The 12,507-nt window shown below is 45.0% G+C and overlaps 1 protein-coding gene across 2 annotated transcripts in view; it reads right to left on the bottom strand.

Annotated features, from left to right (window-relative positions):
• plcb1l (phospholipase C beta 1-like) overlaps nt 1-12,507 on the bottom strand; it is a 233,917-nt gene that overhangs the window by 18,268 nt on the left and 203,142 nt on the right. The window contains exons 27-33 of one of the 2 annotated variants that reach the window (XM_077245643.1): nt 10,390-10,585; nt 8,514-8,670; nt 6,546-6,622; nt 6,274-6,363; nt 5,788-5,845; nt 480-566; nt 274-298 (exon numbers count right to left, since the gene is read on the bottom strand). In XM_077245643.1, the coding sequence (XP_077101758.1) occupies nt 274-298; nt 480-566; nt 5,788-5,845; nt 6,274-6,363; nt 6,546-6,622; nt 8,514-8,670; nt 10,390-10,585 (690 nt within the window). The remainder of the gene's footprint in view (nt 1-273; nt 299-479; nt 567-5,787; nt 5,846-6,273; nt 6,364-6,545; nt 6,623-8,513; nt 8,671-10,389; nt 10,586-12,507) is intronic. The other variant, XM_077245642.1, reaches the window with a different exon arrangement.

Below are 12,507 nucleotides of genomic sequence, written 5' to 3'. Positions count from 1 at the left end.
AGACATATACATGCTGTCTATATACTAAAATGACATTAGCACACTCACACTCACACACACACACACACACACACACACACACACACACACACACACACACACACACACACACACACACACACACACACACACACACACACACACACACACACACATACAGTAAGCTGGTTATTGGATGAGGCCGGTATGATCCAGAGTTTAGTGTTACTGCAGCGTCTGAATGTCTGATGAATGTTTGTGATGAACTGAATTCTGGGATGCAGAAACTCTTACCTTCTAGTTCCTGTGAGCCATCCTCCTAAAATAACAGTGACAGTGAGGAGACACAAATACTGCAGCTGAACATGTGTGTGTGTGTCTGTGTGTGTGTGTGTGTCTGTGTGTGTGTGTGTGTGTGTGTGTTTCTGCAGTGCTCTAACTCTTCCTGTGAGATCCAAACATGTCGATAAACCTCTAATGTTAAAGAAACGTAACGATACCTTCGGTTTGTCATCCAGGATTTGCTGTCGAATATCTTGATGTTTTTCCAGCAGTTTCTCCAGGCGTTTGGCCTGAGCGTCTTCCAGCTGGAAAACACACACACACACACACACACACACACACACACACACACACACACACACACACACACACACACACACACACACACACACACACACACACACACACACACACACACACACACACACACACACACACACACACACACACACACACACGATTACAGACGTGTTCCAGAACACACAATCTGCATGTGAAGTTACCCAAAGAACATGTCATGGTCATTACAATACTGAACACTGTACCATTAACTAACCAGTAACTAACCATTAGCTAAACCTAACTAACACCCATCTAGCCCTACATCTGAGAGGTTGGTATAAATCCTCTACATTATTCATCATTCAAAAGCAGCAAAAATATCCTTAGAATAAAATACTGAGCAGGGTCACAGTTGTTTTGAAAATCATCATGGCTGTGATTGGGCCACAGGTGGTCACATGATGAACAGTGTGATATTGATTAAATACAAAACCTCAATAAACTAGAAACTCACACTGGGTGTCTTAAAATGTACACACAATCTGGCCACTGACTACTTTTGCCCTGCCCATTAAAATGCTCATTAAAGGTCCCATATTGCACACCTTTTCTCAATTTTTATTTTAGGTTTTGAAGTCCTTAAGAATATATATTTGCGGTATAAGTACCAAAAACCATCTCAATATATTCTCACAGCTCCTTTCTCAGGAGATCTGCCAAGAACAGGTCGTTGTTGGCCTGTCTACTTAATATTCATGAGCCTCTCTTCTGATTGGCCTGTTGTTTTCGCACGGCCAGGCCAACCACAGGTGACTCGGGTGCTCACAGGTAAGGTAAATAAAACACTTTTAATAATGGTGATATTAAATTATTTGTTATTAAAGCATAAACATTCACAAACCACGGTTAATTTAACATGAAACCAAGCATAGGCTTCTGCGTGCATGTTTGGCATGACAGAAATAGAGAAAGTGCCGGACCGCACCGATATCTCAGTTCTCAGTTTACAGTTTACGATCTCACAAAACTCCGTTATCATCAGTGAATCTCACGGCACAATACATACTTCATAATGTCAACACTTCGTTTGTTATAATCAGAGGATTTTCCAGCATGCAGAATTCAGCACTGAACAAAAACTCAGTTTTGAGCGGATCTTAAATGCATCTGATTGGCCATTGCTTTTGAGAATTCAACACACACGTCTGTGATTGGCTACATTGCTCAACGCTGCAAACATGTTATAAATAGAAACTCGTTCTGGCCTGTAAATCGTTTTTATTTAGTTTTAGTTATTCAATTTATTTCTTTTTAGATGTTTTATTTTCAGATATTTCTATTTTGCGGCAGTCCCGCAAAATGTTTCACTCTCCCGGAACCCGCACACACACACACACACACACACACACACACACACACACACACACACACACACACACACACGCACACACACACGCATGCCTTACATCCGCATCGCCTGTCAGATCCTCGTCCCGCGGGAGAGCCGTCTCTACGTCCACTGAACAGCTCCACGTGTGTCCGTGTGTTGCTCAGCGATGATGCTGTCTGCTGATTGGCTAAAGGAGTGAGACTGAGTAGTTCTGACATCACATTTATACGGAAGTCACAATGGCTCGTGAAAAGGCACAGCTACTTTATGCAGGCTGTGTGCATTAGGGATAGGGTTCATCGCCCCTAGACCTCTGTTATCATGAAAAAAGCCAGGAAATTTCACTTTTGACAATATGGGACCTTTAAGAAACTTGATGTTACTCATTTCATTCATCTGTTCAACGAATCGATTGACTGAATGATTCACAACTCAATCACTAGAAGCCATTTCACAATCAGTCTTTGCACACAGTGATCATAAACTGAGCATCATATATCATTGCTTTGGCACATAAAAAAAATACTATATTGTCAAATTACATACATTACTTTCACACTCAAACACAGACCAGCAAAAGTCTATTTGCACATGATTACACACCCTTTTAAAAATTGTTAAAGTTAAGTTACTGTGGCGTACAGGACGGCCGAGGGACGTGAGAGAACGGCGCGAGGCCGGTGGACTCCTACCGTCTGCCCTAGAGCCCAAGGAGCCGGTTCGGGGTAGGCACAGTCTCGTTGGTACCCCCCGGCCTGTGAGGGGCGATGGGGGTATGTGGCGTACAGGACGGCCGAGGGACGTGAGAGAACGGCGCGAGGCCGGTGGTGCGAGTGTTAATGAGCAGCACCTGTGAAGCACACCGGTCTCGCATCTCTCACGGAGGAGCGGAGGCATAAAGGAGGAGCGACGACGTTGATGATCGAGAGAGGAACAGGCCTGTCTTTTGTTTGGTTTGTGTTTTTATTTTCGGTAGCCAGAAGTCGTCCGCGAGGGGCTGCTGGCGGTATTTTTTTATTTTTTTTTATTTTAAATAAAGTATTTTTGAATGTTTGCCAGTTCCCGCCTCCTTCCCTGAACATTACTACAGTTACTTATAATACAAACTGAAGATAACCGTGATTTGCTACATTTCTACAGTAAAAATATTGCAATGTATTCTGAATCTTAAAAATGAAACTATGAAAACAGTTTGATGTCGCAGAAGTCTTTGAGTTTCATCAGCATCTGTACAGGAACAACAGCTGTAATGAAACATAGATGATGAAACATAAACTGCAGTGAGTTCTAAACAGTAGACAGTGTCATTTTCTGTTAGAAAGACTGACTGTGTAACAGTGACAAGTATTGAGGAAGAATCTAGTGTTTTGGGAGTTTTTGAATGTGAAATTTCCGAACTGAAAGATGCTCAGGAGAACTGAGTGAAAAGTGAGTTAAGTTTTGAGAAATGTGTCCTAGAAACTGTCATTTGTTATTTGTCGCCACATACAGGTGTAACTATGTAATTGCAGGAAGAGTCAGTGTCACAATTTAATAAAAAACATGTTTTCTCCATTTTAAAATGATGAAAGGTTGTTTATTTTGCTGTTCAAACTCTGATGATGATTATATGATCAGTTGCATCTTATTTTTTGTGTTTAGCATTTGTGTTTTTCCTCTTCTGTACACAAGCTGATCAGAAGAGCTGATGACGGCTTTATTCTGAGACAGAAAGTCCACTTCTAAATAAAACGTGTCGCTTTCATGTCAGAATATACGGCTACTTTTGATTGTAAATGGTAAATGGACTGCCTCACATTCACACACTCACTCATACACCGACGGCAGTGTTAGCCACACAAGGCGCCATCAGCTCGTCAGGGGCAGCTGGGTCAGGGGTCTTGCTCATGGACACCTCAACACTGGGTCAGGTGGAACCGGGGATAGAGCCACCAACCTTCCGGTTTGTAGACAACCTACATGAACCACTGAGCCACTATCACCCCAGATTGTCTGTCAAATGAGAAAGAGGCTTTGCACCTACAGACTTTGTAATTACTGCACTAACCACCAGGGGTTAACTAGTATTCCTGCAATGACCCGCAGGGGTTAACTAGTATTCCTGCATTGACCAGTAGGGGTTAACTAGTATTCCTGCAATGACCCGCAGGGGTTAACTAGTATTCCTGCATTGACCAGTAGGGGTTAACTAGTATTCCTGCAGTGACTAGCAGGGGTTAACTAGTATTCCTGCAATGACCCGCAGGGGTTAACTAGTATTCCTGCAGTTACCAGCAGGGGTTAACTAGTATTCCTGCAGTGACCAGCAGGGGTTAACTAGTATTCCTGCACTGACAAGCAGGGGTTAACTAGTATTCCTGCAGTGACCAGCATGGGTTAACTAGTATTCCTACATTGACCAGTAGGGGTTAACTAGTATTCCTGCATTGACCAGCAGGGGTTAACTAGTATTCCTGCACTGACCAATAGGGGTTAACTAGTATTCCTGCACTGACAAGCAGGGGTTAACTAGTATTCCTGCAGTGACCAGTAGGGGTTAACTAGTATTCCTGCAGTGACCAGTAGGGGTTAACTAGCATTCCTGCAGTGACTAGCAGGGGTTAACTAGTATTCATGCAGTGACCAGCAGGGGTTAACTAGTATTCCTGCACTGATAAGCAGGGGTTAACTAGTCATCCTGCAGTGACCAGTAGGGGTTAACTAGTATTCCTGCAGTGACCAGCAGGGGTTAACTAGTATTCCTGCAGTGACCAGCAGGGGTTAACTAGTCATCCTGGAGTGACCAGTAGGGGTTAACTAGTATTCCTGCAGTGACCAGTAGGGGTTAACTAGTATTCCTGCACTGACAAGCAGGGGTTACCTAGTATTCCTGCAGTGACCAGCAGGGGTTACCTAGTATTCCTGCAGTGACCAGCAGGGGTTAACTAGTATTCCTGCAGTGACCAGCAGGGGTTAACTAGTCATCCTGCAGTGACCAGTAGGGGTTAACTAGTATTCCTGCAGTGACCAGTAGGGGCTAACTAGTATTCCTGCAGTGACCAGCAGGGGTTAACTAGTATTCCTTCAGTGACCAATAGGGGTTAACTAGTATTCCTGCACTGACAAGCAGGGGTTAACTAGTATTCCTGCAGTGACCAGCAGGGGTTAACTAGCATTCCTGCAGTGACTAGCAGGGGTTAACTAGTATTCATGCAGTGACCAGCAGGGGTTAACTAGTATTCCTGCACTGACAAGCAGGGGTTAACTAGTCATCCTGCAGTGACCAGTAGGGGTTAACTAGTATTCCTGCAGTGACCAGCAGGGGTTAACTAGTATTCCTGCAGTGACCAGCAGGGGTTAACTAGTCATCCTGGAGTGACCAGTAGGGGTTAACTAGTATTCCTGCAGTGACCAGTAGGGGTTAACTAGTATTCCTGCACTGACAAGCAGGGGTTACCTAGTATTCCTGCAGTGACCAGCAGGGGTTACCTAGTATTCCTGCAGTGACCAGCAGGGGTTAACTAGTATTCCTGCAGTGACCAGAAGGGGTTAACTAGTCATCCTGCAGTGACCAGTAGGGGTTAACTAGTATTCCTGCAGTGACCAGTAGGGGCTAACTAGTATTCCTGCAGTGATCAGCAGGGGTTAACTAGTATTCCTGCACTGACCAGTAGGGGTTAACTAGTATTCCTGCACTGACAAGCAGGGGTTAACTAGTATTCCTGCAGTGACCAGTAGGGGTTAACTAGTATTCCTGCAGTGACCAGCAGGGGTTAACTAGTATTCCTACACTGACCAGTAGGGGTTAACTAGTATTTCCTGCATTGACCCCCCTTTAGTATTAGTATATTAACTAGTCCCTGATAACCACTCACCCGTCTGATGGACTGCACCACCTCATTTACGTGCGATCTGTTCATCTCCATCTTTCTCCTACAGAACAGGATGATTTTACATGTCAGTGTCAAGCAGTGAGTAAAGAGGATGGATCAACAACATCTGGTGTTTGTGCAGGAGAATATTCCTGTTCAACAAACACTAACTCTAATCATCTGGTAAGAATGTTATTGTTTTGTTATTTCGATGGACTGCTTTAAACATTCTACAGACTATAAGTAACTTTGCATCTACATGTCAACTTATTCTACCAACACCTAACCCTAACCTTACACTCCACTAATACTCTAATGAGAGTTAGTTGACATATAGTTGCAAAGTTAAGAATAGTAAGTAGAATGTCTTGAGTGGATCATCAAAGTAAAACCGAATGTCGTTCAAGCCAAACTCTGATCGACTGGAGATGTTTATCTGTGAACACGTCTAACATGATAATATAAGACTGATGGGTTAAAGTCACTCACTCGTCAGTCAGAGTTTTCTCCAGAGTTCTGGCTTCCTGAAACTTCTCCTGTCGTCTCTTGTCCATCCTTTTCTTCAAGTCTTTGTTTTCTCTGAAGAAAATGAAATCAGAACCGCTCAAAAGAAGATATTTTCATATATAGATATAGATCGTCATCAGACAAAAACTCTGAGATTTCTCACAGTATCTTCTTTACTGTTCCACAGAAGAAAGAGTCATGCGTGTTTGAGCGTCATGAGGGCGAGTGAAAGATGTGCAGTGATGTTGACTTACTTCTCACACAGATCTTTGAGTTTCTTCAGCTGGTTACTCTGACACTCTTCCGCCACGCTCACCAGCTTCTCTACCAGCTACAGATGAAGAGAAACACAACGTGTGTGTGAGCCAACACTGTTCACAGACCGTCTGATACACACTAACTAGGCAGCAAATACATCGGCTGAATCCTCAAAGTCCCAGCACTATATTTGATCACTAAATAAACTGTACTTTCATCTGTTTCATTATATATTAATTAAATAAATACAAAGGATTATACAATATATTGTCATATCGGCCGGCAAAGTATTATAGACAGTCCACTACAACAAATGACTCTCTTCCTCAGTATTTCAGTCTAGTTTTGCCTTTGAATTAAGATTATTTTTCTGACTCCATTGGCAGATATTTGTTGAGCACTAACTCACATGCATTTTTTTATAAAACAAGATTTATCTTCAGTATTTTTGCTTCTCCAGTAAATGTATCTTGATTTAAAAATTTGGTGAAGTTTAGATATTTGTGCTGGAAAACGAGACAGAAACACTAAGGAAGAACATAATTTGTTGCAATGTGAGACTGGATTGAAACGATGTGTATTGTGAAAGCGTGAGTGAGTGAACAGCTTGGTTTCAGCGAAGGGATGTTTGACCGTCTGTTCAAACACTCGCATCATTGAATCCCGCTCATTAGAAACAGATGTCTCTTTGAGATCCTTCTAAATATTGTTTTGATCAGTTTTATTTTATTTTTCTTGTCATATTATTTATTGATTTAAAATATATATATATTTAGTCTTATGATTGTGGGTGGATCTTGGGCTTTGTTGTAAATAGTTATGCACATTTAATATTTAATAAATATTGAATCACAAAAAAAAAAGAGAAACAGGAGTCTCTTACAGTTGTGAAAAGTCGGTTCTACTACAAGGTGACAAGAAACCTCAACAAATATTGACTGTGTTCATGCTAACCTACCCTACCTATTTAAAGCCCAAACCATAATAATGTGATTAAGGTTAGTTTAAGCTCATGAAAAAGCAACACAACTGACTCGAGGCCTGCATGTGCAGTGCGATTCGGATATTTTAATCAAATGTTCACAAAAGATTCACAAATGACAATTTAATAAAATTTTCTTTTGTGTTTTGGGTACACGTGGGTTAGAAGTAATTTGGGTACAAGTGAATCATGGCAAAATGTTGGAAAAATAGCCAAATAATCCAATTAAAGTAGTAGTTCACTTTAAAATGAAAATTAGCCCATGATTTACGCACCCTCAAGCCATTCTAGGTGCATATGACATTCTTCTTTCAGACGAATACAATCAGAGTAATATTAAAAAATGTCCTGGCTCTTCCAAGCTTTATAATGGCAGTGAATTGCTAAAAAGAAACTCAAAAAAGTTAATCTATCCATCATAAACAAACTCCACTATTATAGGCCTTCTGAAGCAAAGCGACGAGTCTGTGTAATAAAAATATCCATATTTAAAACTTTATAAAGTAAAATAATTTGCTTCCGGCCAAACGAACATACGGATTCGACTTAAATCTAAGCACAACTTATGCAAGTAATGCGACACACTCCTGATATGTACGCTACGCCATGACACACTCACTACTTCTGACATCATGATTTGCGTAAGTTGCGTAAGTTGAGTATGTTCATTTGGCCGGAAGCTAGAATTTTACTTTGTATCGTGTTCAATATGAATATCTTTCTTACACAAACGCATCGCTTCACTTCGCCATTATAAAGCTTGGAAGAACAAGGACATTTTTTTTATATAAATCAGATTGTAATCGTCTGAAAGAAGAATGTCATATACACCTAGGATGACTGTTTGAGTAAATCAGGGGCTAATTTTCATTTTAAAGTGAACTACTCCTTTAACGGAAGGACGCATGTGTACAGATTTGTGTGCCCATCTCAGTCCCTGTATTCCCCACGGAGTCTCCTATGATGATCAGACAGTAGTCACCAGTCTGACGTGCTCTCGCTTGAGGTACTTCTCGCTGTAGAACTGCTCCTGTCTCAGCGTGAGGAGCTGCTGCTGCTGCTGATCCTTCAGTTCACTGAGTTTCTGACATCTCTCCTGCTCCAGCACCATCAGATCCGGATCCTGATGGGAGTTGCTCCTGCAGGGACACTAGCGTTCAGACCCACAGAACCTGCGCTAACAAAGGCCCACCTCACCGAACTCACTGAACTCACCCACCATACCCACCATACCCAGCTCACCCATCTCACCCACCTCACCCAACCACCCAGCTCACCCATCTCACCCACCTCACCCAACCACCCAGCTCACCCACCTCACACAGCTCACACAGCTCACCCAGCTCACCCACCTCACTCAGCTCACCCAACTTACCCAGCTCACCTACCTCACCCACCTCACCCAACTCACCCAGCTCACCCAGCTCACCCACCTCACCCAGCTCACCCGCCTCACCCAGCTCACCCACCTCACTCAGCTCACCCAACTTACCCAGCTCACCCACCTCACCCACCTTACCCAACTCACCCAGCTCACCCATCTCACCCAGCTCACCCACCTTAATCAACTCACCCAACTCACACAGCTCACCCAACTCACCCAGCTCACCCAACTCACCCAACTCAACCACCTTACCCAGCTCACCCAACTCACCCAGCTCACCCAACTCACCCACCTTACCCAGCTCACCCAACTCACCCAGCTCACCCACCTTACCCAGCTCACCCAACTCACCCAGCTCACCCACCTTAATAAACTCACCCAACTCACCCAGCTCACCCAGCTCACCCAACTCACCCACCTTACCCAGCTCACCCAACTCACCCACCTTACCCAGCTCACCCAACTCACCCAGCTCACCCAACTCACCCACCTTACCCAGCTCACCCAACTCACCCACCTTACCCAGCTCATCCAACTCACCCAGCTTACCCAACTCACCCGCTTTACTCAGCTCACCCAACTCACCCAGCTCACCCAACTCACCCAGCTCACCCAGCTCACCCACCTCACCCAACTAACCCAGCTCACCCACCTTACTCAGCTCACCCAGCTCACCCAACTCACCCAGATCACCCAACTCACCCACCTTAACCAGCTCATCCAACTCACCCAGCTCACCCAACTCACCCGCCTTACTCAGCTCACCCAACTCACCGAGCTCACCCAGCTCACTCAACTCACCCAACTCACCCAGCTCACCCAACTCTCTCATCTCACCCAGCTCACCAACTCTGCCATCTCACCCATCTCACCCAACTCTCCCATCTCACCCAGCTCACCCAGCTCACCCACCTCACCCAACTCACCCAGCTCACCCAGGTCACCTACCTCACCCAACTCACCCATCTCACCCAGCTCACCCAGCTCACCCAACTCTCCCATCTCACCCAGCTCACCCAGCTCACCCTACTCTTCCAGCTCACCCACCTCACCCAACTCACCCAGCTCACCCATCTCACCCAGCTCACCCAACTCACCCACCTCACCCAGCTCACCCAGCTCACCCACCTTACTCAGCTCACCTAGCTCAACCAACTCACCCAGCTCACACAACTCACCCACCTTACCCAGCTCACACAACTCACCCAACTCACCCAGCTCACACAACTCACCCACCTTACCCAGCACATCCAAGTCACCCAGCTCACCCGCCTTACTCAGCTCACCCAACTCACCCAGCTAACCCAGCTCACCGCACTCTCTCATCTCACCCAGCTCACCAACTCTCCCATCTCACCCAGCTCACCCAACTCTTCCAGCTCACCCAGCTCACCCAGCTCACCCAGCTCACCCAACTCTCCCATCTCACCCAGCTCACCCAACTCACCCAGCTCACCCAGCTCACCCAGCTCACCTCTTCTGCAGGGCCGACCTGCGCCGCAGGAACTCGCTCAGCAGATGCTTCTGTTTCGATGCGTGTTCGTTGACCAATTCATTGGTTTTCTTGTTGTGCTTCTTAATGAGCTCCTTTAATTCCTTGTACTGCCTCTTCTGTTCCCTCGAATAACCCTTCAGCTGTTTCAGTTCATCTACAGTCTGAGCGTCCACCTCTGTCAAGCACACGCAAACACACACAGGGTGACCAGACGTCCTTGTTTTCCCATTTTTTGGTGTTCAGTCCCCGAAAAAGTCCCCATTTTACAGCTCGTTCAAAACAACCCGCAAATACATTGCAAAAAAGCCCAATCAACATACAGCAGCCTGCTGGTTATAGGAGCAATCATGCACTGATTATTTTTGCCAACAGATAGCGCTGCAAGCTACACTGACTCTAATTGGTCACGCACACATCTCTACTTTATGAAGAACATAACCAGGACGAGACGAGAGCAGAGCGCCATTATTGTTATAGCTTTCAGGTAGTATACTAGCATACTAGCTGTTAATGTTAAATTAAAGTAATATTGTTTGTATGTGCTTTACTTAAGGGTGCAGGATTGTTTACTAACTTTATTGTTTACTTACTTTTTGCACAAGTTTAAACATCCCCAAAAGTTACGCAGTCACAACGCAGTAATTTACACTCATCTTAAATACATATATATATACATACACTATATTGCCAAAAGTATTGGGACAACCCTCCAAATCATTGAATACAGGTGTTCCAATCACTTCCATGGCCACAGTTGTATAAATCAAGCACCTAGGCATGCACACTGCTTCTCCAAACATCTGTGAAAGAATGGGTCGTTCTCAGGAGCTCAGTGAATTCTAGCGTGGTAAAGTGATCGGTTGCCACCTGTGCAATAAGTCCATTCATGAAATTTCCTCACTATTAAATATTACACGGTCAACTATGTGGTATTATAACAAAGTGGAAGCAATTGGGAACAACAGCAACTCAGCCAACAAAGTGTTTGGCCATGTAAAAAAAGTCTCCAACTTTCTGCAAAGTCAATAGCTACAGACCTCCAAACTTCTGTGGCTTTCAGATTAGCTCAAGAACAGTGTGTAGAGCTTCATGGAATGGCTTTCCATGGCCGAGCAGCTGCATTCAAGCCTCACATCACCAAGAGCACTGCAAAGTGTGGGATGCAGTGGTGTAAAGCGAGGGAAGCAGTGGTGTAAAGCGTGGGATGCAGTGGTGTAAAGTGTGGGATGCAGTGGTGTAAAGCGTGGGATGGAGTGGAGTAAAGCGTGGGATGCAGTGGTGTAAAGTGTGGGATGTAGTGGTGTAAAGCGTGGGATGCAGTGGTGTAAAGCGTGGGATGCAGTGGTGTAAAGCTTGGGATGCAGTGGTGTAAAGCGTGGGATGCAGTGGTGTAAAGCGTGGGATACAGTGGAGTAAAGCATGGGATGCAGTGGTGTAAAGCCTGGGATGCAGTGGAGTAAAGCCTGGGATGCAGTGGAGTAAAGCGTGAGATGCGGTGGTGTAAAGCGTGGGATGCAGTGGTGTAAAGCGTGGAATGCAGTAGAGTAAAGCGTGGGATGCGGTGATGTACAGCATGGGATGCAGTGGAGTAAAGCGTGGGATGCAGTGGAGTAAAGTGCGGGTTGCAGTGGAGTAAAGCGTGGGATGCAGTGGTGTAAAGCGTGGAATGCAGTGGAGTAAAGCGTGGGATGCAGTGGAGTAAAGCGTGGGATGCAGGGGTGTAAAGCGTGGGATGCAGTGGTGTAAACCGTGGGATGCAGTGGTGTAAAGCGTGAGATGCAGTGGAGTAAAGTGTGGGATGCAGTGGAGTAAAGCGTGGGATGCAGTGGTGGAAAGCGTGGGATGTAGTGGAGTAAAGTGTGGGATGCAGTGGTGTAAAGCCTGGGATGCAGTGGAGTAAAGCGTGGGATACGGTGGTGTAAAGGGTGGGATGCAGTGGTGTAAAGCGTGGGATGCAGTAGAGTAAAGCGTGGGATGCGGTGGTGTAAAGGGTGGGATGCAGTGGAGTAAAGTGTGGGATGCAGTGGAGTAAAGCGTGGGATGCAGTGTTGGAAAGCGTGGGATGTAGTGGAGTAAAGTGTGGGATGCAGTGGTGTA

Source organism: Siphateles boraxobius, unplaced genomic scaffold, assembly GCF_051911475.1.
Source record: "Siphateles boraxobius isolate OS27281-9 unplaced genomic scaffold, OSU_SipBor_1 274, whole genome shotgun sequence".
In the NCBI taxonomy this organism is placed as follows: Eukaryota; Metazoa; Chordata; class Actinopteri; order Cypriniformes; family Leuciscidae; genus Siphateles; species Siphateles boraxobius.
Note: the sequence above shows the minus strand (reverse complement) of the source record. Positions and strands in the feature narration are given on the sequence as shown.